Source organism: Harpegnathos saltator, unplaced genomic scaffold, assembly GCF_003227715.2.
Source record: "Harpegnathos saltator strain DR-91 unplaced genomic scaffold, Hsal_v8.6 scaffold485, whole genome shotgun sequence".
Lineage (NCBI taxonomy): Eukaryota > Metazoa > Arthropoda > Insecta > Hymenoptera > Formicidae > Harpegnathos > Harpegnathos saltator.
Window position 1 is genome coordinate 519,330 of NW_020230299.1, and position 25,331 is coordinate 544,660.

The 25,331-nt window shown below is 46.5% G+C and overlaps 1 protein-coding gene across 4 annotated transcripts in view; it reads right to left on the bottom strand.

Moving 5' to 3' along the window:
* Window positions 1–2,989: 2,989 nt before the first annotated feature.
* LOC105182029 (nephrin) overlaps window positions 2,990–25,331 on the bottom strand; it is a 254,625-nt gene continuing 232,283 nt past the window's right edge. For all 4 annotated transcript variants that reach the window (XM_025302282.1, XM_025302281.1, XM_025302284.1 and 1 more), the window contains 6 exons: window positions 21,759–21,918; window positions 19,196–19,543; window positions 11,252–11,515; window positions 5,875–6,114; window positions 4,670–4,782; window positions 2,990–3,366 (listed from right to left, as the gene is read on the bottom strand). In XM_025302282.1, coding sequence (XP_025158067.1) covers window positions 3,298–3,366; window positions 4,670–4,782; window positions 5,875–6,114; window positions 11,252–11,515; window positions 19,196–19,543; window positions 21,759–21,918 — 1,194 coding nt within the window. In that variant the 3' untranslated portion in view covers window positions 2,990–3,297. The remainder of the gene's footprint in view (window positions 3,367–4,669; window positions 4,783–5,874; window positions 6,115–11,251; window positions 11,516–19,195; window positions 19,544–21,758; window positions 21,919–25,331) is intronic.

Here is a 25,331-nt window from a genome sequence, read left to right on the forward strand (position 1 = left end):
GCGACGCTCGGGGATGTTTTTCACGGCATCGCGCGCATAAAGGGAACAACCGCGTTATCCTTGGAATACTTGAAATTAATAGTGAATCAAACTGTAATGATGAATTAACAATGAATTCCATTTTCCCGCGTTCAATCGCATGTGATGATTGGTTGATATACTTAACTGAATGGGCCAATCAGCGAAGTCGGCTCGACCGGCGTACGACCGGCGGGACGTGTGCAAAACACACGCCATTTTGAGACGTAACGGACGCTCGAAAAAAGTCGCGCCGCATGAAGGTGAGTAAGCTTGGCTCTGAAAGAATCTGGAATGTTCTGTTTACGCCGATTGTTTTGATCTCGGCCGGCCGCTGACCGTGCGCGCGCTATTCGCTATTGTCAGCTGACAGCGTTGTCTTTTTTTGCTAATGTTTACTTATCTCGCGCAGCGCAACCGCGACCCGCAACCGAGTCGTTACTGTGTCGAACCGACGAACGACGCGAGGACGTGTGTATCGGCGCACATCTCTAATTCTCTTTCCCGTCGATTCGAGATATCAAGGTAAGACAATGGCGTATACTACAATGTTATATTTTGAGATGTTATATATCTTCGTTGACTCTTCAAGTACGACGAACTTGCCTTGCCTTGGGTTGATGTAGAGCCAAATTTCGATATCGGGATCTCCTTTGAAACCCCGCCGGATATTTCACTCAAGAGCTGACGCTTGCTCACGCATTGGGCAAAAATTCTTTTTAAATGATCAAGTTATATGTTGAGCTACAAATTTTATCATAATTAGAGAAAGACTGCGAATTAGGCGCTCCTCCTGAATTTTGCCTTTTAACGCGGAGATAAATATGAAGTAGCGCTCGCGCCTTCCGGCGCAGCGAATCGCGAGATGTAAGGTACACAAGGAGTTCCGAGCATGTAAATGTACCGTCGGGCACTCGCGCGACGACGGTTGTGCGCGCAAACTTAAACGGACGCGGTCAAACGTGAAATCATAAAAGTTTCAGTTCGCAGAAGATGTGAGGGCGGGATCCACGGCGCCATCCGCGCGGCCGGATATATAAGCGGACTGTCGCGGTATATTTTAGTAGCCATGATCATTCGCTTTCGACGGAGGATTAAACTCCATCCGCGAGCCTTCCTCGTGCTCGCTGTTTGAGTTGTTCTTCCCCGACGGATTTAGCTGCGCGCAATTTATTCGTCCGATTGCCGACATATATATATATATATGTATATTTTTTTTCAGATATATATATATATATATATATGAAAAAAAGAAAAATGGTCGCCGTTGCCTTTCTTTATTTTCTTTTTCCGTCTTTTTCTCTTCAACGGTACGGATGAAACCTCGATACTTTCGAACTGGCGCATTCGGTGTTAAACGCACGACGACCGAGAGTACGATATCTGTATCTACGTTCGTGCAGCCGACCGACTGGTTATTCGGAACTATCGCGCTTTTATGTGCCGTGCACTTTTATCCGCCGTCGTTTGGATGCAGGAAAGGGCGCATAAGCGCGGATCGACACCGCGAGACGCAGTCGGGGGTGGAAAGGGCACGCGAATGGTAGACGGGGCGCACTTTGCATCTCGAATGGCCAATTACGTGCTCAGCCTGAAATACGCCACATTAAAGCGCTATATTCCAACGAGCGGAACAAACTGCCGTATCGTGACCTACTGTCCGCCTCCTGGTGAACAGGACTCCTTAATACGAACAACGCGAATTTTTCTTTCGATAACGGAGTCTCATTAATTCTAACAATGCGCGTTTTTCCCGACGCAGAAATCCCATTAAACACGTCGGTAGAATTTTGTCTTTAGCACTTTGACGGCCATATGCGTAGTTTTACTTTTGTCAATGTTTGTGTTGCTTATGGAGAAATATTATGACGAAACATGTCAAGCTAGTTGTGAAGAAATATTTCAATCAATCGTGACAAACTATGATTATAATTTTTTTGGAGTACAGAGTTGTGTATAAAAATAGATTTATGGATTTTACGCAATATATACGAAAATATTCCCCTTTCTTTAATTACAGCTTAAACAAATTCTCGAAATCTATCTGGGTGGGGATACATTTTTTGTAACAAATTGCGACCGTCAAAATATTAAGTAAGACGCAATAGAATCCAATGATCGCAATAGAACCCAATATGAATCCCTATAGCGTTTTTAGCGACATTATGCCGTGAATTAATCAATCGCAACTTTTCTTTGCGATTTCATGTATTTAACTATCGTGCGATATTATATCATCGGGAAAGTCAATTCGACGTGAGAATGAAGGAACTGAAAGAGAACTGTCGCGAAGCTCTCGCCGATGAGGTTGCTTCTTGTCTCTCTCTCTCTCTCTTTCTCTCTCTCTTTCTCTCTCTTTTCTGGAGATAGAAAGAAGGAGATCGACATGAAAGAAAGCTGGGAAGAAGCTAGCTCTTCGCCACAACATCATGATGTTGTTATGCTTTATGCGATTTACTTAGCGTGATGCTGTTTTCTCGCGTATTGCGCTTTTTCTCGCAGGCTAATGCGCCGTACGGTGTTGCGGAATGAGAACGTGGATTGATACGTAAAAGCGACAGTAGGGAGGGGGAGGACCTATAAGTAGACAAGCTCATGCTCGTGCGAAATAAACGACAGATTGCTCACACGATCCGATCTCTAATTTACGGTAGTAATATCTTCAGGAAAAAAAGAGAAAAGGAAAGGAAAAACAAATATTCGACGCCGAGTTTAATCTAAAGTCCGCCATAAAGTTTCGAAAAATACGATCGCGAACGCGAGACGATCGGATCAAGGGAGATCCTCGAAGCTTGCTCGCGCGATAGGGGAAGGTACGTAGAATGAAAAAAAGCCAGGTACGCGCGCGTACTCTTTCGAGGAACGTGTGAACGTGACATACACTCGCGTTGTTTCGAAAAGGAGAGAAAGAGAGAGAGAGGGAGAGAGAGAGAGACGGCCAATGGAAGAAGCGAGACACGAGACGAACGTGTAACACGAAAAAAATTGATGTGTTTTATTTATATACAATATTTACAAAGGCGTAGTGTATCAAGTGGCTATGAATGTACTCCTTCGTACGCTCGAGTTTGCGAAAACGTGGCGCGAGCGTGTGTAAGTGTGAATTCTCGTTTCCTCGCGAATCAGCATCAGCCATGGTCCAGGGGCCTCGTATACCCTGTTGAACGATGGTCGACGACCTAGAAGTAAGCGATGCAGGCCGTCTGGATCCTCCCTTGTCCATCCGTTTAGATCGCCGCCCACTTCTTTTCTTGATGCCTCAACTGGCAGGTTTGACCCTTAAATGCAGCTCTCTTGGATGCTCCTGGTGATCGACTCCGAGTGCGGCCTTTGGAGGCTGTAGAATGTCTGAAACCGACCGAAAAGCTGGAGCAAAGAGCTTGAGACAGTGAAACAAGTATCGATTATCGCGAGCGATCGCCGTAAAAGTCACATTTTCGCTAATCGAGGGCGAGGAAGGATACCGCCGGGTGCGACGGGCGATTAAGACTTATACTTGTGCGATTATTTCGCGTCTCCGCGACGCCGCTGTGGAAATTTTTACTCAAGCGACACAGTAAAACACGAGACGCGCGACGGAGCTTACGTGCACCGCGACTACATTGCCATTCGATACGACACCGCACCGGCACCCGGGGTTAAATCGAGTTTGGAAGATATTTGTCTAAGGCTTAAGGTTAAAAGACCCTGTCTCGACGGAGGTATATGATACCACTTAGAAAAATGTAGAACGACGACTGAAATTGAATTCGATTTATCCGCGCGCGGAGAGAGAATTCTTGCTAGAATGATATAGAATTTTATAGCGCCAGACTTTTATGGTATTTTTATAACATGAACTATACTGTATATACACACTATATATATACATACATATATATATATATATATACGTGTGTGTGTATATAAACATGCACACATATACGTCGCCGGTAAATTTTCTCAATGCGACGGGAGTATAGAGATAAAAAGGCAGACTTTTCGAACGAAAAGATTCGTCGGTCATGTTTTCACTTCAGATACGAAGTTGACATCGGGGACATTCGATAACCAACACTTTTGCAATAATACTGATACGGGAGCCGGGGTTTTCTGATCTAAATCGTCCGCCAAATAAATAAACTGAATGTATCACGGGCCAAAGAAAGGCCAAATATCTCGAAAACTATTAGGCACGACGGAAATGCTTCCGTGCGCTGAATTTGGCCCGCTGGTAAACGCGATAAGCGGGATCGTAAAGCAGGCCGGATCGAATTCGAAAGTGGTTTTCTGTGTTCGGAGCTATCGGCTAACATATAGGTATACGCGCTTGCCGTAGTTCGCCTTACGTCAGAGGTTCCTCCTCAGTTCCGCACCGTTTGATATTTCGTTTTAATACCTCGACGCAACTGACAGAATTAAATGACGCAACACCTCCGATGAGAGATTGCGAGATTACAAAAACTCGAATTACCGCGAAGAAACGGTAAGAAAGCTCAACGACACGGAATACACGGGCGGCCCGCGTTAATGTATCGCTTTGTGATATCTTTTTCTCGAATAGCGTGACATCCTCTTCCTTCTCTCTCTCTCTCTCTCGGGACGTAACTCTCGGAGGTACGCAGTCTTCGTTTCACGAGTCAATATCTCGGATAAAAGTCGGATTACTCACGTTTGGCGATGCTCTCGGATAATCTGAATCCTCTAGAACGTCGTGGGACATCTCGCGTCCTTCCAGCTGACGTGGTCTTCGCGGCAGGGACCCGTAACGAGGAAGCTTCCTGTCTGGAAGAAAGTCCCAGGGTGGACTTAGCGTCAATCGCATAATCGGTTTGAAGTAAGCTCGCGGATTTCGCAAAGTATTTTCAACTTCTCGAGCAACTTTCGCGGCGTTTCCCACTCGCGGGCGGCACTCTGTTACTTTTATTGTTTTGTTTGCGCCGGAAGTTTCCGGCTTGTAGGGAGGAATCGAAAGTGGGGGAGAGCGCCAGGTGAACACGCTTCCTCTGCGCGTCGCGACTTGAGAAACGGTCCGCCTCGAGGATAGAATTTATCGAGGATAAATTTCGGCTCGGACGGCCCGCCCGGATCGAATTGATTCGGATGATTTTGATTTGGAACCGCAATCGGAGATAAATACTGTCTTCTCTTCCCTCGGTGCTCACAGCGAATACCATCCATATAATCCCTCGCGCGGAATTGCCAAAGGCACGCGCATCTTTCTACGTACACACGCATCTAAGTCCCGCATACGTTCTGGCGCGAGTATGCATATGTCGATATATACTAGAGCCGACCACATACCGTATGTGCAATTTTCTTAAAAGTACCGTTAACACGCGCCGCCGGTTTAAGGCGAAACCCGATATTCTTGAGATACTCGTACAAATGCGGCAGTTCCATCAGTCTAAGTAGAAATTCACCGAATGGGATGGCCGGTTATGCGCGGACGATATGCCTCCGGTCCTTTCTTAAAGGTGCACTTGTAGGATTTAAATGGTAAATTCCTGTCCGTCTGCCACTCTTCCCACTTCTTTCTTTCAGCCCGGCTCTAATTCTTTTTCTCTTGGACCGAGAGCTTCTCGACGTTTTATAACTGAATATAGCGAATTTTCTTCGGCAATGCTTCAAGCGCACTTTGCTAACTGCAAAAAAAGTAGGCCGGAGCATCGGACGAGCCGCGCGGGAATTGATCCCGCAGTGTTGTGCGAATGTCGAAACCTCGCGGTCGGATTGGCAGTTGAAGAATATTTGCCATTCTTTCCCTGTTACTTTCATTTCACCCGCTGGACGCGGCGCTTCGTTGTCGACATCGGAATACGCGATTTATGTCGCGCGCGAAAATCGTTGAATGCTCGCGTTATCGGACAAATTTACCAGTGAGATGATTGGTCAGGACCGTCGTGGGAATGAGATCCGGATTGCCGTCTTCTTCTTCGCCCTTGCCGGCGAAAGTCGCGATGGTCGGCTGCTGCGGTGCCTTCGGTTTCGTAGGAGTGGCCGCGTGCCTCCTCCAGAGTGCCATTAGCACGCCGGTCACGATTAAGCCCAGACCGGTCGCCGTGCCTCCCAGCCCGATTAGAATCGGTGACATGTCGACCGAGGACGTTGATTCGCCTGCGAATGAAAAATCTCCGTTATAATTCTGTCCGTAAAAGACGCTCAGGATATAACCGATCCTTTCCGGTCAAAGTCGCGTCCAGAGATAATATTCTCGCATAGAAATGAAACGCAAAAATCACAGGAAAATGATCGAATCGAGTATGTGAGCAGCGAGTCATTTCATAGTCACCTTTTCATCATCATTTTCACATCATCGTGATTTTCTGCCCTGTGGGTTGTCGGTGCCAAATTATTTTGATTAAATTACTTAATTAAATCAGGAATCTCTGTATCACTCGGGTACTCAGACTCGCGGATATCATTCGGCTATTCCAAGCTAAAGTTTTTCTGAAGATAGAACAAGATATGGAACAATGGATAGGACAAGATAAGATGGAACTTTCGGATGATCCTCGGTTAGTATAAGTAGTTTGAGGTAATCAGAGAAATACTTTAATGTCCCGCTGGTACTCGAGATACTTGAGTATCCAGACTCGATAGTAGGGATATACGGTTCAGTGGTTCTTTCCTTCCACGTGTAACAATCTACCGATCTACCATTCACCTTAACGACTTGTTCCCTCTCGTCGGTCTCTCCGTCTCTATCTTGCCTTCATCTCAATAATTCGTTGGTTGATTTCGCTGCTTACTCCCGCTTAAGATTTCACGGCAGTAGTTGCGGTCAGCCACGGATCGGACGCGACCCGATTCCAATTTACCTATTCGACAATCGTCGCTCGCGTCGCGACGAGAGAGACAGACAGGCAGACAGACAGACAGAGAGAGAGAGAGAGAGAGAGAGAGAGAGAGAGAGAGAGAGAGGGGGGGAGGGGGGAAGGGGAAGGAAGGAAGGAGAGCGTTTTCTCCGGTGAGCGTAATCTGTTTCCAATTAAGGCGCGGCGTCGAGTCGATCGTTTCGAACTTCGTGGCAGGTTGCATTACGGTGGCCTAACGCTGCGGCTGATTTGTGAGTCGCTCCATGAGAGAGGCGAGAGAACTGCAGCGGATTAGGAATAGCTCCGGCTCTGCGGGAACGACGGGTCGTCCGCGTCGTTTCCGCGCCGTCGTTAATCATTCGGCTTAAACCGCGGCGTGAGTATACGAGCGTGTGTATGCGTGTGTGTGTGTGTGTGTGTGTGTGTGTGTGTATGTGTGTTAACATGCGCGGGTGTGGGCGTATGTACGCCCACCGAGCCGCCAGAATTACTGTGCTCTTCTTCGACTAAGGCTTCGCTCGACTCGAAAAGTTGACTTTCCCGACTCGATACTCGATCTCTAATAGGCTAACGTTTATTTCTATGGGTTCAGCGCAGGTTGATACAAGATCTCGCGACATAGTCGTATCTCGTACATCGGACATGCTTTCCGTAATTATACGGCTGTTTACCGCTGTACGTATAATTACACTTCTGTTAGCTTGTACCGATCTCCCGCTATCCGATGGAAACGCGAAAAGGAATTTAGGAATTCTGACCGTGGCGTAGTTTGAAACGCTTTCGAGTATGTCTCGGCTTAGCGCGCTCTGCGCGCTAAACTAAAATCCTATATTAAGGTTCTGTTAAAGTAAAGCCCGTTTCAAATTAGCCGAAGATCGTAGATATTGCACGATCGCAGTCGCAGGATAATACGGAGTATATCGGTGCTCCACCGACATTCCTTCCAAATGGCACCTTTTTCATTTGAATTAATCTCGTGTCTCGCGTGGAAACTCTCTTGAAATATTAAGCGTCAGCCGACAATCAAGCCTCAGGTTAGGAGTCTCCTAAAGAACCTGGAGATTAAATATAAATGAAATTGCCAGTGATTCTCTCAGCTTTTAATCAGGTATAATAAGGTACTAACAGGTCCTACAAAAGCCGACGCGGCTTGATCGTTTTTACGTTAATCGGTAGTTTTTACGTTAATCGGTAGTTAGGAAAGGGAGAGGAGATTTTATGCATTACTCCATCAATTCAGTACCTATCAATATTGAAGGGGTCTAAAAAGTGTATCCGGTAATGTTAAGTGTTCTAAAAATATTACAAATTCCTCGCGACGAGACAACGAAATAATTACAGCCGCGACGGGATCGACTTGCCCGGGTCGATTCTCATGGTTCTGGCAACGTCCCTCACACGATTAAATAATATCACGTTGGCGAATTTAAGACCGAAACACTAGAAGTCCCTCCGGCCTCTCTCGCTTGCCTTCGATAGCTATCGGTATCGCGCGACGATTCGTTAACGTGAAACCGAAGAATCCGTGGACCGAAGGAATGCGCCGCACGCCGGCACGCTCGGCGCTTACAAACGTGAGCGTTGTAGCGAACGCCGTAATTTGATCGTGCTCTGTTAAACAGGTATCCGTGGAAGTTGCGCGTCGCATCGACACCGGGCAAACAACCGGTCGGCTAATTTGTTTCCAATTAACAATCAAGTTTCAGTTAAATACTAATTAACAAAGCACAAAGCGCGCGCCAATTCTCTTGCCATTGACTGCGGAGGCGTAATTGAATACGAACGCGAGCATCGGGTACACGAGAGTCTGCTGACGGACTCGAGGGAGGCACGCCGCGCCCCTCTCTCTTAAAGGTAACGAAGGGTCTCTCCCTCCCTCTCTCTCTCTCTCTCTCCCTCCCTCTCTCTCTCTCTCTCTCTCTCTCTCCCTCTCTCTCTCTCTCTCTCTCTCTCTCTCTCTCTCTCTCTCTCTCTCTCTCTCTCTCTCTCTCTCTCTCTCTCTCCCCCTGTCGCTTTGCTCCGCGTTGAAACGAGGCGCGCGCGCGCTCTGCACTGCGGTGTCTGCATTCTGATTTCGCGAAATTCGCCGCTGATGATTCTACGCACTCACACTATCCGCCGCTTTCTCTCCTCTCTTCTTAGCTCATCTCTGCGCGCCGCCTTCGTTCGCGATAAATCACGAAACGAGGACGCGAGGATACGGCGAAGAACTCTCCTCCAAACGTTGCTGACGCGTTCAGTTAGGACACGACCGACGGTTGAACTTTGAACCTGCGGACGATCCGCCCCGCATTTATTCGACCCGCGTGCGTGCGCGGGGCCTTCACTCACCAACATCCTCCGCCCCTTTTGGCAGTTCATCGTTCGACGCGCGCGCGCGCGCGCGCGAGAGAGAGAGAGAGAGAGAGAGAGAGAGAGAGAGAGAGAGATTGTCAGAGCGCGAATTCGACAGTCGGGCGAGACTCACGAGAGCACGTCGAGAATCTTACTTCTCGCGAATTAACTAAGCAGCAGCGCCGGTATGTCGCTGTATGCAGTAGGCACGAGATGACACGTCGCTCTTGATTTGTATATCAAAAGGGATCGCGCGCATTATTCAGAGCCTCCGTGCGTATTCTCGGGCGCGTATATTCTCGTTACATCGCCGCGCGCCGTCTCGCCGGGCGTCTCGTCAGTCAACGGGAGATCAACGCGAAGCAACGTCGATCGCTCGCGATTGGGAGCGATTCTCGCGCGCTTCGATCGGGGAAAACGCGGCGCGCGGGGTATAGGCGGCGGGCGGCAACGGAACGCGGGCGGAAAGCAGAATGCATAATAATGGCTCATAAATTTTGACGCTCATAAATTTTCCGCGAGGCTCGACCGCACATGTTTCAGCGAAACCGGCAACGGCCACGACCAGGGTTGACCTCTCCGCGCGGCGAACTGTTCAACAGGGATCATTTGCATGTCGCCGTTGGCATTTCCGGTTGACGTGACGCTACGACCGAGCAAATTGAAGCGCGAGAGACTTTACGTGTCCGTTCTTCTTGCTGAATACGCGAGCGCTCAAGTGTAAGGAGAGACAGGAAATTAGAATTGGTGGGAAGAGAGAAAGATGCGCGAGAAAATTCGTCTCGGAGAACGTCCGCCATATCCGCCGTGTTGATTTCATCGCGCCGACAATACGGGAACTTGAGCCGATGCGACGATCGAATCGCCAGAGATATATGGCGAGTAAACTCGAATATAATTCAAATAACAATGTGTGCCCATTTCGCCTCGTACCATTCGCTCTCTATTGGCTCAGTACAGCCGAGCTTATGATGCGTGATGGCGAAATGATTGCGCATTCTTCGCGGCCTGTTTACTCGTCGCGACCCGAATGAAAAGAATGCCGCGGGTATTGCGTGTTCGAGAGCGCCGCGTTTCATCAAACAGCCACGTTCGCGTTTGCGGTCTTTTGCGGTTAAACAAGGCAGAGCTCTTCATCACCGTAATTTTTACAGTATACACGTTTTGTCAAGCATGTTTTTTCCTCTTTTCTTTTTTCGTTCTCTCTCTCTCTCTCTCTCTCTCTCTCTCTTTTGTTCTCGCTCCCTCCATTTCTCTACCCATCTCTCTCTTTTGCAATAGGGAAATTTATACACAGGAGTCGGTAGAGGCGTGGATTTTCCGCGATATATGATTTTTACCACACCATATTTTTTGCCGAAGTCCGAATAACGAGCGAAGGGCCAGCTGGTCGATCGATAAGCTGCGATTTGATGCGAACGTCAGCTCGCCGGGGGTTGAAAACGGAATAAAGGGCGCTCGATGGAAGAAAGAAAAAAAGCACTGGCAAGGCTCCCCTATGGGAGGGTATGAGATATCGATTCCGCGGCATTCGACTTTATTTGCATCGCGATTGAGAGGATTAAGGAGACGGGCTTTCTTGGGATTTTCTCCAGGCGTCGTGCCATAGACTTTTAATGTTTCTGGCAGTGTAAATTGCATGAGCTACGCGAACCGTGCCGACGATACAGCAGCGTACACGCGCATACATACGCAGAGACAGAAAAAGCTCTGACGAATGTTAAAATTGAAAAAAAGAGGAAAGAAAACAAGAGAAACATTACTCTCCGAGTTGATTCGACGGGCTTTACGTTGGCCGATTCCGCTGACGTTCAATCGCGCTTTAATCTCCTCGCGCGTTTGCACGTTTGCGCATCGTGACTTGCTCATTCGCGGAAAGAGACGAACGATATGAGTTGAGTGTTGAGACGAAACTTGGCCGACGTCAAAGTAAAGGCAGACCTCACTTTGTAACGAACGAGATTGCATCGCCAATTACCAAACAGTCTGCGTAGAATGATCGGGTCGGGTCTTTGGGGGGGGGGGGGGCGATGCGCTCAGAGTGAGTTATCTCCTCGCTCATCGACCAACGATAGACCCGTTCGGACTCCGCGGAAACTTACCGGTGAACTTGGCTACCCCTTTCAAAGCGACTACTATGGTGAACGGCTCGCTGGAGCCTTTCGCGTTCACCGCGTAAAGGGCGATCTTCGTCGGCTTGGATAGCTCAAACTCCCAGTATGGGCTCGGGGACTCTAGACGACGTTTACCCACGATGGCGACGAATTTCTGCGGCAGACCACCGTCGTATCCCTCGACGCAAGATATCCTCACCCAGGAGCCGCTCTGGTTGTAGGTGGTGCAGTTCTGCAATGGGTAAGGTCTGCCTGCGAAGAAGAAACGGCTTTGAAGATCGCGAGAGCGAAGGGGTAGGGGGGAGGGCGCAGTGACCGATTAAGAAAGTCGCGGAGTCGCTTCTTCAAAGGAGACATTTTCATTTTTCAAACGGGGTCGCTCTCTTTCTCTCTCATATCTAGTTTTGTCCTCTTATTCTGTCTCGGCATGTATTCTACCTCGTTCTATCTTTTAACGATGTTTCAAATAAGTTCTGAATACGTCTCAAATAATAACGATGTTTTAAATGAAAGGGAAGAGACGCAGGGAAGGATAAAAATATAAGGATGCTTTTGACGATGTCAAAGCGAATCGATAGCACTGATAGGTTGGGAAGAATTTGACGAGTTAATTAGTGTGCTCTCTTGTGGGATTGACCGTATCTTATCAGGATTAAAGTTTAATATAACTATATATGAAAACGTTAATGAAAATCAATTTGTTGCGATCAAACATGCACACACACACACACACACACACACACACACACACACACACACACACACACACACACACACACACACACACACACACGCGCGCGCGCGCGCGCGCGCGCGCAGGCGATGGTTACGTAACGGATAAAAATAAAAGTATTCTCGAGTACATTTCCGATCTTTTTGTGCATATAACTCCGAAACATGTGTCATATTTTTAAACAAATCAAAGCGAGATAAATTCAATCCACGAAAAAACGCAGCAAACGTTATTTTTCATGCTTTACAAGGGGATCGATGAAAATATTTATTTGAGGAAATATTTGACAAAATGAGACTAACGGATAATAATCTAATATAAATTATTTTCTTACTATTCAGGAATTTTACATACATAATGTTTTACATTCTGATTATCAAACGTGATTTTACAATGTTTGACATTAATTTCCTCCTATAATAATATAATTGCTAGTTGTCCATATTTCTTGATGTTTTTCACGGGGATGTGTGTATGTGTATGTGTGTGTTTAATTATTTTAGCAAAATTATATATTCTATATATACACGGAGTATCCTATTTTAATCGGGCACCTCAATTAGCATTGCAGAAGGTAGTTGGATGAAAAACTGTTTTAGACAAAAGTTGTTTGGTTTGAAAAAGGACATAAGACAACGTTTTTTTTGTTTGACAAATAACGCTACTTTCAGATATTCACTAATCATCACTTTTCTTAAATGGAAACCCATAATTTTTTATTATATCATTCTTTTTTACCAATTAATTTGGACAACTTTTGTCTAAATATTTTTTTGTTTGCCTAATATTTTTTAAGATATTTAAGGAAAACTTGATAACTTTTCCAAGATTTAGTTTACGATATCTCGGTAAGTATTTGTTGGAAGGAAAAGTGATGTTAAACTTTTTTACACTCTATTTGGTCTCAAGAATATACTGTTATAATATAGTGCTCTAACTTTTTAACTTGTTGACCTTTGGAAATTTTAAAATTATCAAGCTAACAAAAGTTAGGGCAATATTGTATTAGGGCATAGCGTATTCTTGAGACTAAATAAAGTAAAAGAGTCTAGTATATCCCCCACTTTTTCTTCCGATAAACAGTTACCAAGATATTGTAAGCTAAATCTTGGAAAAGTTACCGAGTTAGTCCTTAACCCTTTAATTGCTGAGATATTAAATGACCAGTATGACCCTCTTTGCTGAGTTATTTTTACAATTATAAAATATTTTATAATGATAAGAGATGGCACTATATGCCCGCTCAATTCAAGTGCTTTTTACAAACTAAATTAAATAGGTATTACATATTAAAAGTCCAAATCGAGTAAACTCGATCGTAGCAAGGCCGCCATTTTTTTCCACACTCGAGTTATCTCGACAGTTAAAGGGTTAAAGATTTTAAAAAATATTAGATAAACAAAAAAAATGTTTCAGACAAAAGTTGTCCAAATTAATTGGTAGAAAAATATGATATAACAAATTGGGATTTCCATTTAAGAAAAGTGATGATTAGTGAATATTTCGAAAGTGGCGCCATCTGTAAACAAAATGATATCGCTGTCTTATGTTCCCCTTCAAACTAAACAACTTTTGTCTAAAATATTTTTTCATCCGACCATTGTCCGTGATACTAGTCGGGGTGCATAATTAAAATGGACATCTTATATATATGTATCTCTCTCTCTCTCTCTCTCCCTCCCTCCCTCCCTCCCTCTCTCCCTCCTTCGCTCTCTCTTTTTTCTTGTTTTTCCTTACGACAAATTCGTTCAAGGCAAATACTACGAGATTTTGCCCGCGCTCTCCGCAAAGTTTCGACGACGTGAAAAAAAAAAGTGAGAGATTGCTGCGGCATGGTCGAGTCATTTCGCGAATTTCGCTTTATTGCCCGGCGCAAATTGCGTCGCAATGCCAGTCCGTTTTTGGGGCAATGAAATTATGTTCCGGGAGCGTCATTATCGACCACGCCACACGGTGGTGCATTAACTGAATCGCGTTGTACACAAACGAGACCGAAAAATCCCGCAGCGCTGCCTGTCCCCCGAGGACAGCGCCGATATCTTGTCCGTTAACACAACCGAATTAACTCACCGAAAATATCAACTTTTTCTTTCTTCTTCTTTCAATCTTCCTTTTCTCCTTTTATTCATCTCAATAGTCAGTGATACGCGATCGTTTTTGAAGACAAAGCGCTGGCGCGCTGTCACACGCGTGTCTGCCTTCGTACGATAAATTCCTCTTCAGACGAGTTTAATGCCGAATCGGCATCTCAAAATAACGTTAATTCGCTTTCCTTTTATATTGTTGACTCTAGCGGCGAGCATTCAAGTAGATAGAATTTATGGGGATTGTGTAAAAGGAAGAAACGGAGATAAAATCGCGTATTTCTCTCTCTCTCTCTCTCTCTCTCTCTCTCTCTCTCTCTCTCTCTTCTCTCTCTCTCTCTCTCTCTCTCTCTCTCTCTCTCTCTCTTCCTTTTCTCTCTGTCTTTCGAGACATTTTCCAAAGGTGCCGACTCGAATACGGCGAGAAGCGCGACGTCGTTGCCGCGACGCGAGTACAATAAGTAGAACAAGACGGAGATGGGTTCGAAGGATCGTTGTCATCGTCGTCGTCGTCGTCGTCGTTGTCGTCGACGCGGTGCGCGCATTCTGCCATTATTGCAGGTTCCACTGCATTTATTTTCGCGGCGCATCGCGCGCAATTGCTTTTGCCATCGCTAATCTCCCGGAAAGTGCAAAACGGAAGAAAATAGTCGGGGCTAATAGCACCGTCGTTGGTTACAGACGGCGCGGCTGCGGATTAAAGCGCTGGGTTCAGGCGGTTGTTTTTCGTCATCTGTTTTATTATCCGCGCTCATATCGCGCGTGTAACTCGAGGCCGCGTACCGGTTCTCGAGGGGATACGACGGAAATTTATAACTATCTCGCGTTCGCCTTGAATTCGAAATTACGTCGAATTTAGGGAGAATTTATACCGGTGTCTCACTGTTTTGCTTTCAGCCGCGTATCTCCACCGACGGATTTATGGCTATTTTCTTTTCGCGGGAGATTTCGTCGATAGACGTATTCGCGATCGTCTAATTTGCGACGCTGCGTTTCTCTGATATCGCTCGTATGATCTAAATTAAATTTTTGTTAAAGCGAGATTTTCTCCTCTGTCCCTCTCTCAGTCCCTTTCACAACCTTTCTGTGTCTTTCTCTCTTCTTCTCTCAGCTTGAAATTATCGGAGAACGCGATTTTGATGCTCTCTGACATTTAGGGCCGCACATAAATTTTCCATTACTCTTCATACATCCGTATATTTAGACTTAATCGAGCCTCCCCAACATTTCCGGTTCGAAAAAAAAACAAGGCGAAGAGATTGCAGCAGCCGTGTGCGCACTGCCAGCTCAATTAGGAGCAGTCGTGACTCGTGCATGAGTTTTTATTAAAAGGCGTTACCTGGAGAAAAATATTAAAGTTTCGTTTTTTCGGCGGCGGTCTGACGCGATATTACGCGCAAGCGCGCGGCTACAGCCGGCCGCTCGTTTCATTGGAAATTACGTCCGATCCTCGTAAAGTTTCTCAGAGGTATTGCCGTTGTTTTTCTCGCTTGGACTTTGCCGAAAAAATTCTCGCTTCTTTCTCCGGGAATTCGGGAAAAGTGAAGACTGAAGGAGCTAACGGCACGCAGTTCTGGGACATCGGTGCATTCGCAATAGATTTATAACTGGGCGCTCTCCTCTTCCTCTCTCTCTCTCTCTCTCTCTCTCTCTCTCTCTCTCTCTCTCTCTCTCTCTCTCTCTCTCTCTCTCTCTCTCTCTCTCTCGAGCGTACTCGACGAATCGAGGTCGGACTTTATCGCTTTTGGACGTCCTACCTTCTCGTTCGTAGCAGTCCAACGTGAGATTACACGTTACATCGCGGGGTTGCTACTGCGACTCTTGTTTACGGCCCCTTCACGGCTAGCTTACGAGAATAACACGCATTGAGAATAACGACGCTCGCGTTTACCGTCCTCGGTCGTCGTCATTCCAATTAAACGTAATTGAACACTCGCGTCGCGAAAAATCACGTTGTTCGGTGTGACGGCAGATGAAACTGCACGAACCGTGCCACTTCGACGTCGATGAAACTCGATAGGTTTGTTACGGGACAAATCAAGGGACTTTGTTCCCTCTTCTTCTTTTCTGCTTTCATGTCCGTTAGGTATCGTCCGTTCGACGGGCACCGTTGTCACGCCCCAATTAAGTCGATTTAGTGCCGTATTACGAAGTAAAATAAAAACTGAGGAAGAGAGGGAAAGAAATGACCGAAATCAAGCGCGTCCCGGAAGGTCCATGTTAGAGACGAGACCATCGATGATGAGAAGAGGGTCTCGATCGCGCGGAGAATGCGCCCGAGTGCGCTTTCCGGTGTGCCAGAAAAAATTGGCCGAAAAAAGCAGGATAAAACCAGTGTCTGGTAATTACATAAGGAATACATCGAGCTAGCGCGCGTAATAAATTATGTCCCCAATTACCGCGAGGGAGAGAGACAGAGAGCACGGACGGGTCGTGCCGGCGCGGCGGCCCCCGGCAAAGTATAGTCCGCAAGCGACTGATCTGCGTCGCTGTATCCGGCGGACTAAATCGATTCGGTTGTCCGTCCGTCCGCGCGCGGCTGTGCTTCTGTCCGTCGGAAACGCGGCTGGCCGCGTAGCACGAAACGGACAAGACTTTCCCGGTGCATTGTCGGATCCAGGAACCACCGGGCGGCGGCGGCGGCGGCAGCGGCGCGACAGGCGTTATACTTCGTAATGAACATATTCAATTATGGTTTTCATTAAACTTCTGCAAAAAAACGCGCAACCAACGCGGGCGAATTTCGATGTGGCGCCTCTTCGTGCAACGTCGCGTCTCTGTCTCTTTCTCTCTTCTCTCTCTCTCTCTCTCTCTTCTCTCTCTCTCTCTCTCTCTCTCCTCTCTCTCTCTCTCTCTCTCTTCCTCTCTCCTCTCTCTCTCTCTCTCTCTCTCCTTCCCTTCTCCATTCTTATTCCTATTTATTTTTATCACTCGTCTTCCTAATTCTCACCATCTCGCCTGTCAGATTTCCGCGTAGTTTCCGCGCGAGACATGAAACTGTTTTGCGCGAGCGATGAGCAGCAAAATGTGTTTGCTTCATCGTTTCGATTTCTTGCGCTCATCCGTGGAAATTGCGTACTAATCCATTTCGGATTTTACAACGAATTTGTGGAAGATACGATACGCACGGCGAGAAAGTGTTATCTCCGAATGCAGGAGATTTTGAGCTGCTAGAGGAGGGGGGAGGATTCTGCCAAATTTACAATTTCGATGCGATAAATCTGGCGCAGCCGCGGAACTAGTGTGTTCGCAAATATGCAGCCGTACAATATTGAATTTGGAAAAGCTGAGAGGATTAGTTTACCTAAATATTATTTCTTTGCCCTGCGTAGATAACGGCGGTCAGCTTTATAACCCGGTTCCGCCCGGTATTATGTTACTTAATTATGAAATTAATTAAAAGATGCCATTAGTTACGATGCTGCAAACTACTAAATTATCCGAATGCAATAATTGTTACGTCGCCGCTAATTATGGATTAACGTTTGTGCACAATAATATGGAACGTGTATCGGGCAGGAGCATAACAATTAATAATGAATAACAATCAGGTGCGATACGTGTTTCGAATAGATAATATCGTCCGCGCTCTGGTTTGCTTGTCTCGTTTCGTAACCAGTAAATCCATCAGAAAAAGACGTCCTACACCCTTTCAGGACTGAGTAATCCCTTTGCGACGAAAACGCGTAGGGACACGAGAGAAATGGACGAGCCGCATTGCGCAACGTTTGCTCTTGCGGAGAGTAATGAAACGTTATTCTTTAGCGCGAGCGGTATTTTTTAATGGAAACGAACGGACGGACGAGCGCGCGAACGATCTTCTCCTCTGTATCTATCATTCAAATTCATTTTACAAAAGGAAGAGAGAAGGCAAGAAAGGAAGGGAAAGGGAAATGCGATGGTAATAGTTTCGTGTCTCAACGCTCCGCGAAGAATTCTTTGATTACGCGAAGACAAACTCCCGCGCATTTCTGCATTAGATGGAAAATTCAGATATTACTAGATATTACATGTGCGCGTCTACGATAAATCGATGGACAAGGTCGGTGCGATGCGCGAAGCACACGTGCAATTATTTCCAGGGGATATTCAGCGCAGCAAACAATTTTTGTTTCTTTTTCACAGGGAAACTGAAATCATACTGCAAGTTTAATATTTGTTGTACACCGACAACCGATAGTTTACGGATCCTGTAAATCTGTTTTGTTGCGCTCTTTTTTTACACGTGTCGTCAGTTTAATAGTATTTCGCGTTATACGCAAACGAACCCCGGGACGTACCGAGCTGAACGCGCTTCCACGTAGAAAATAGAGTTCGGGATGTGTAAAAACGGAGGCAATTTTTCGATCGGCTCGCGATAAGTAACGCATGTAGCGGTAAATAACCAATCCTCGTAGTCACAATTGACCCGAGGTCTTCTTGCCGCGCCACTGATCTGAGATTGAGCGTGTAATTGGGGCCATATAAAGGTTGATCCACTTAGCTGTCGATATGGTGACTGGTATCGTTAATAGACTGAAAAACACGACACAAAATATTTCGCTGCATCCTTAACGGATAAACGGACGGTTCTTGTAAATCGTCGATTTGTCGTATCAAAGAGATGAGTATCGTCCCACGATGTTCTCATTATAGTCGAAATTCGTTTACCGAAATTAGTATCGCAAATAAACACGTCTTAACCTTTACGATCCCGCTTGTACGGGGTGTTTCAGACCACTCGGGTCACCCGATTTTTTCGTAAACGCGACATTTTAGAGAAAAATGTTTTAGACAAAAGTTGTTCAAATTAATTGGTGGGAAAAACGGTGTAATAAAAAATTGGCGTTTCCATGAAAAATTTTTACGGTGATCTTGATGTTGGGCTTTTCAAGGTTATCCCAAGGTCAAATTCATAGCGTGAATAAATAGATTCTTTGAAGCCCTACAACTTTTGCCTGAAACATTTTCCTCTAAAATGTCGCGTTTACAAAAAAATCCCGGGGTGACCCGGGTGTCTAAAACACTCCCCGCCCCCCCTTCCGTATATCACTTGAGGGATATTTAGGGGGAGGAGACAGGCTAAGAATTAAACTTGATATCGTGAGAAGGAAGACAGGCTAAACTGATACGAACCTGCGGCGATGACTTGGTACAAACAGGGTTGTTTGGAATGGCCGACCGCGTTGCTAGCCCAACACCCCAGCACCCCATAATCCATATCGGTGGATGGGGTATAGTTGAGCCTGCTGAGAGTACCCTGGCTGCTGTACTTGGTGGACGGAACGTCGTTGAGGTCGCCGCTGCTGTTGAAGGTCCAATGGAAGGTCACCGTGGTAGGGCTGGCCTCGACCTCGCAGACCAGACTTATGGTCTCATGTTTGAGGGCGCCGTGCACCTCCTCCGGCACGTTGAACGGCGGCGGGGTGGCGTTTTGGTGCCACCAGCCGTCTGAGTTGAGCACGTGCTTGCAAATGGGCGCGACTGCGGCATAACGAAATAGATTGGCGCTTCGTTGGGTCACGCTGGCAGGAAATTCACTCACGCGAGGGCGTGATATGCTAATGAAGGGTATACTGGAGGTAATTCGGCTGAGGGAACAGGGAAGAATGAAAAAACAGGCTATGAAATATTTTCACATGAACACTCTGCGAAATACACAACTTAGAGCTACTGAAATGCAGCGTCTTAGCATGCGATATAATTATTACAAGCCATCATAATTTATCAACCAAGTACCAGTGATGATACCGTAAATGATGATAAAGCATTACTCCGAATACCAGTGATCTGATTATTACGCGGTTTAATTGTTTGCGAGAGAGAAACGAATACGGCTGCGCGAAGGATTGCGGAACAAACACACGTGGTTGTCTGGAGTGTGCCTCGTGGATTTTTACGCGCGTGTGTTAACTTTTCGATATTTCGCTCGTTTCGAGAGTCTATATGAAGAGAATTTCAACGTTGAATTCCAACGCTTGAAAGATTAGTCGGGTCGCGAAATTACTTTGCGTTTTACCAAGCGCGCTTTTCCCTGCGGTAGAACGTCATTTAATCTTACTTGAATAAACTCTCGCGTTTGGCATTATATCAGTAATCAAACACGGAGCCAACTAAGCGCTCACTGTTAATTAATTAGAGGACAGTGTTTGTACATAACGTATTGAATTTGGCATAATATGCCGAACAATATGAGCCATGCATGTTTTGTTGACCAAAATACGTGCGAAGTAAGTTAACGTTACACGCGTGTGTACATAGGCGCGCACCCACGGCGCAGCAGGCTCGGCTCGGGATTTAATAGATGATTTAATTAATAATTATATCGCGTGCGCGAAATATGCGGCCGTACGTGAAACGGAGCGCTTTACACGCGGTTCATTAAACCGACGTATCTCTATTACCGTTCTCGCAACGAGAGAGAACGGCGTATCCGCACATTACGCTGCGGATTCTCGCGAGTCGGCGAAGACGAACGTGGCGCACTTGACATTCCCGTCGCTTTCGCGCCGCGTCGCCGGTAAGAAGTTACGGTTCTCTACACATTACGCGTTACGCGACAACATTCCGCGAAGTCACATCGCGTAGTCGCGCGCAGTCGCGCGCGCGCTTTCCCAGCGTGACGGCCTGAAATTTCCAAAAAATATCCCGACATTCCCGCTTCTCGTCGTGTGAAACATGGCTGGATACCGCGTTGAACAAAAGATTCGGATCTGCCTCGATTCCTTCGCACAAACGTCATACATGTGTGCACTATGGGCGCGGTAGCACAGGGCGCGGATAAAGGATCGATAACTGTCCGCGGAGCCCCCGTCGACATAACCAGCCGTTTTATTTATACTTTCCGATATTGCAAAACCGAGCGCGCAAGGATTTACGCGACGCGCGGATACGCCGTAAAATATCGGCGACGTTGCGCAAGTAGTAGTATAGGTCCGTCCGTGGTCAGCCACGGGGCGGAACCGAAGAGAGAGAGAGAGAGGGAGAGAGAGAGAGAGAGGGGGAGAGAGGGAGAGAGGAAGAAATCGCGTCTTATCGCACCTTGAGATCTTTCGTCTGATCTTTCATTCTTTCGATCAACAAGCGCGCTCGTTCAGCATGCTTTTTAAATATCAAACTCGAGGCCTCTCGTTATTTCCCCATCGGACTTCGTTGAGCTCGAAACGACAGTCTGATATCGGGAAAGTAACAGATAGGAGAAACGTCGATCACCGCGTGTGGCCGCAGTTGGAAGTTTTGACCTAGATTCCCGCATATAAATCCTCCAATTAATAAGCGCTTGGTATATTTTTTAAAAGTCAACTCGAGATCTCTTCCTCTTGGAATTTTAGCGAGCTCCAGGCGATAGACGCGTAGCGGAAACTGACCGTATTCTACCGTACCGTAGAATATTCCACCGAAATTTTCCGGTTAACAAGCACTCGTTCGGTAATCGTTTTCTAAATGTCAACTCGAGGTTTGTCTCTCTCTCTCTCTCTCCCTCTCTCTCTCTCTCTCTCTCTCTCTCTCTCTCTCTCGTTTCGAATTCCGCCGAATTCGAAGCTTAATAATGAAAAACCGACAGCGCAAGAGTCGCAGCTCGTCTCGCAAGTCTCATAGCGGGAAGCTCGTGCCGTGCCGGCGAGCCATTAAAGCGACGACGCTTTCATGAGGGCTCGCTCCTCTCGCCGTCGGGCAAGAGCGCGTAAAACATACTTACACATAACCTCGAGATTGACTACGTTGGACTTGGCGCGGCCCTCGACGTTCGCGGCCATGCAGGTGTACCCTCCGGCGGACTCTCGAGTTATGCTCTGCAGCACCAACGAGTGGTCGGACAGCACCACGCCGGCGGTGACGTTGTGATGCAGCTCCTCCTCCTGAATAAGTAAACGACACCGGGTATCTGAGCGTCAAAGAACCAGGTCCCGGCGCGTGGAAGCCGCTCGAAAACAAATCTTACGTTGCGGAATCGCGTGCAATGCTCTGAACCCGTCGCCCGAATAATATTAATTAGTTATGGTCACGCGATGGTGTATCTCTCGAAGAACGCCATCATGCTATGCTCGATCTTCTTTCACCGTTCCGCGGATTTTCTCATGCGAAGGAAAGATTAAAGAGAAATGAGGGAGATTAGTTGATTCGACGTGACGATGAACGAACCGAACGCGCTTTGGCCCGAAGAGAACTGAATTTCTGTTCCTTGAAAGGACTTTCCTATATATAAGGCATTCTGTCTCCTTCGACTAAAATGCGTCATGTTTATTCAGACAAAGTGCTCATAAATTCAAAATAATCATTCATGAAAAAATCCGGAGCACGACTGTACGGGAAGAAATCATACAGCGTGACACGACTCCGTCTCCTTGATTAACCCTTTGAATCACGCAATTAAGCGAGTGGTCGAATTCTTACAAAAATGATTCTATCTAAATGTTTCTAGGATCGCTGAGTTCGCATCTGCCATCAGAATTTCGAAAAAATGCGATCCAAGATGGAAGACGCAATATGACGGCTTGAAAGGATATTTAGTTGATGAATCCGTCACAAAAATTATTCACTGAGAAGATTGAATGCCTAGGTCAATTCTAATAGCAAATTTGTGTTTAGCACATCCAAACTTGTATACGTAGAAACATGTGTCGCTTCCTTTGCAAAGAAAAATCATTATTTGTCGGAATAATAATGAATAAATTGCTTATAGCAAAATATTCGATAAATTTTTCAACTATTTGTACATATGTAACAAATTCAAGACTATGAATGTAAAGAGAAAAACTTTTCTTTTTTCTTTCATTTTTCCTTCAATATTTTGTTTGTATCATGAAAAATACTAATATAACAAAAATTTATCAATGGATTCGTAATTAGCGGCTTCAGAATGATAAATATAATATAGATATATAAATATAATAAGAAAATGATAAATATAATATAGATATATAAATATAATAAGAAAACTGCTTCTTTGTAGCAAAACGATATGTAGAATATCAAATTTTCAAGACCAATTCTACAAATTTTCAAAATTTAACTTCAATATTTTGTTTATGAAAACAAAAAAAGTACTTCATTTTACCAAAATCTGATAGCGGATTAGTAATCAGCGACCTCAAAAATATAAATTTAGGTGAAGAAAACAGTATGTTTATGGGGGATTTTTTTTCAGAAACGAGTTTATTCTAAAAAAAATGCTTTTCGTCTTAATTTGTTTATAACAAAGAAAATATAAGCAATATTGATGAAATCAATGAACATTTATCATAATTAAGTATTCGAATAGTGGATGAGCAAAAAGGAATGATCAAAATTGACGAATTCTATGAAATATAATCGAGAAATGAAGAAAATATAAGCGGGACACATATGTCGCACTGTGACGCAAAGGGCAAAGCCCGGGGAAGACTCGATCGCGCAATCTTGTAATACAATGCAACATTTGCAACACAATGTTAACGCTCAGGCTCGAAACGCCGCGAAACGCGATGAAACCGTCCGTTACACCGGCGATCGCCTATCTCGCCGGGTCCTTTCGCCAGGCGCTGCGCGTTTCCCCGTCCGCGTCAAATTCCCGCAGGAGCTGCCGGGCTCTCATTGTTGCCCGTCGCAAATAAACAAATTTGTCTTAGTCTTGGCATTCAGCTTCACTTCCGCCTCGGCGAAGATCGCGCCCGAGGAAACAACCGCGGCCCGCTGCGGGTTGTCGTCCGCTCGAGGAGGTCGGACAAAGGGAATTTACGATGTACACTTGTCCCCCCTCTATCTTCTCCCGTTCCTATTTCCTCTCTCGTCTCTCCTACCATCTAACCGTCTCTTTCTATCTTTCTCTCTCTCTCTCTCTCTCTCTCTCTCTCTCTCTTCTCGCCGTAGAATAATGCCGTCGTCTTTCCTACGTTTTATCGTTCCTTCATCCTGATCTCCCCTCGTCCTTTTTCTGCACTCGTTGCTCCATTACCGATTTCTCCCGTGCGACTGTTCGTTTTGTTTAATTACAAGTCGCGAATTTCTCTCTCTCTCTCTCTCTCTCTTTCTCTCACACACACACACACACTCGCTCGATCCCTTTCACCTTATGAGCAGCGCTTGAAGTAACAGGAATCGATCGTGACGTAACATCGACATAAACGTGGCGTGTCGGAACACGGAGCGCCGGTCCATTTGTCGAAATTAGTTCGAAGCGGAAAGGATGAAGGACGATGCTCGGGCGATGTTCGCGGGGAGACGCGTGTATGCGGGCTGCATACACGGCGGGCGGATCGGATCGAAGGAAACCGAGTGGCGGACAATGTCGGGGGTGAAGGCGGATGTGGAGAGCGCGGCCCCCGGGGGGAAGAGGAGCGGCGCGTTCCTCGTCTCGTCGCTTGTTTCAGATGAGTAATACGAACGCCGCCGCGCCTGCTTCCGACTCCGGAGCGGTTCTCCGCGGAGAATGCTACGTGTCGGGGGCGCGATACTCCTCTTCGTGCGAGGGACAGCGAGCATCGCCGTCTTCCCGCGCTCTCCCGCGCTGACGCGATTGTCGACGAGCTCTCCGCGACTTCGTCGGGGTGAAGCCGAATATCGCCATGCTCGTCCTCGTGCCAGCGAGCATCGAGACCGCGTCGCCATCGGCACGTTGAGACTCCTCATGGTCTCGCGTACAGTTATTTTTCAGCGGATAATCCGCGATGAATAACACGTTTGTCGACGCACGCCAACTATTCCCACCTCGAAAACTTCCGCGTAAATGGAATTTCCTATTTCGACGGCCGCCGCCAAGATACGCAGCCGTCCCGTGGGACTCCGCGTACGCAGAGCAGATCTATCTCTCTCCCTCTCTCTCTCCCTTTCTCTCTCTCTCTCTCTCTCTCTCTCTCTCTTTCGCTCTCACCCTCTCAGTTCCTTTCTCTAACCATGGAACCGTTGGAACGTGAGTTTTCGCGTGTTCGCCGTCGTATTAGACGTTAAATATACGTACTCGTGTCGGGAAGGAGGGTGATACGAGAGCGCGTGCCTCGTCCCGGGACGAGCGCGGAATATATCCGCGTCACCGGCTATAATATACGAAACCTCTCGGACGGGCGCTAGACAGGGACGATAAGTTCCATCCCCTTCCACCACGTACGTGCGTCTTATCGTATACATCCCGTCGCTGTTCGTCCGCATTCGGGTTATGCATAAGTGAGGGGGCCAAATCCTTTTTTAACTTTCGACCCGCGCACACGGGCTGTTTCTCGCGATGTTGTCTTTCTCACGTGCGAAAAAGAGAGAGAGAGAGAGAGAGAGAGAGAGAGAGAGAGAGAGAGAGAGAGAG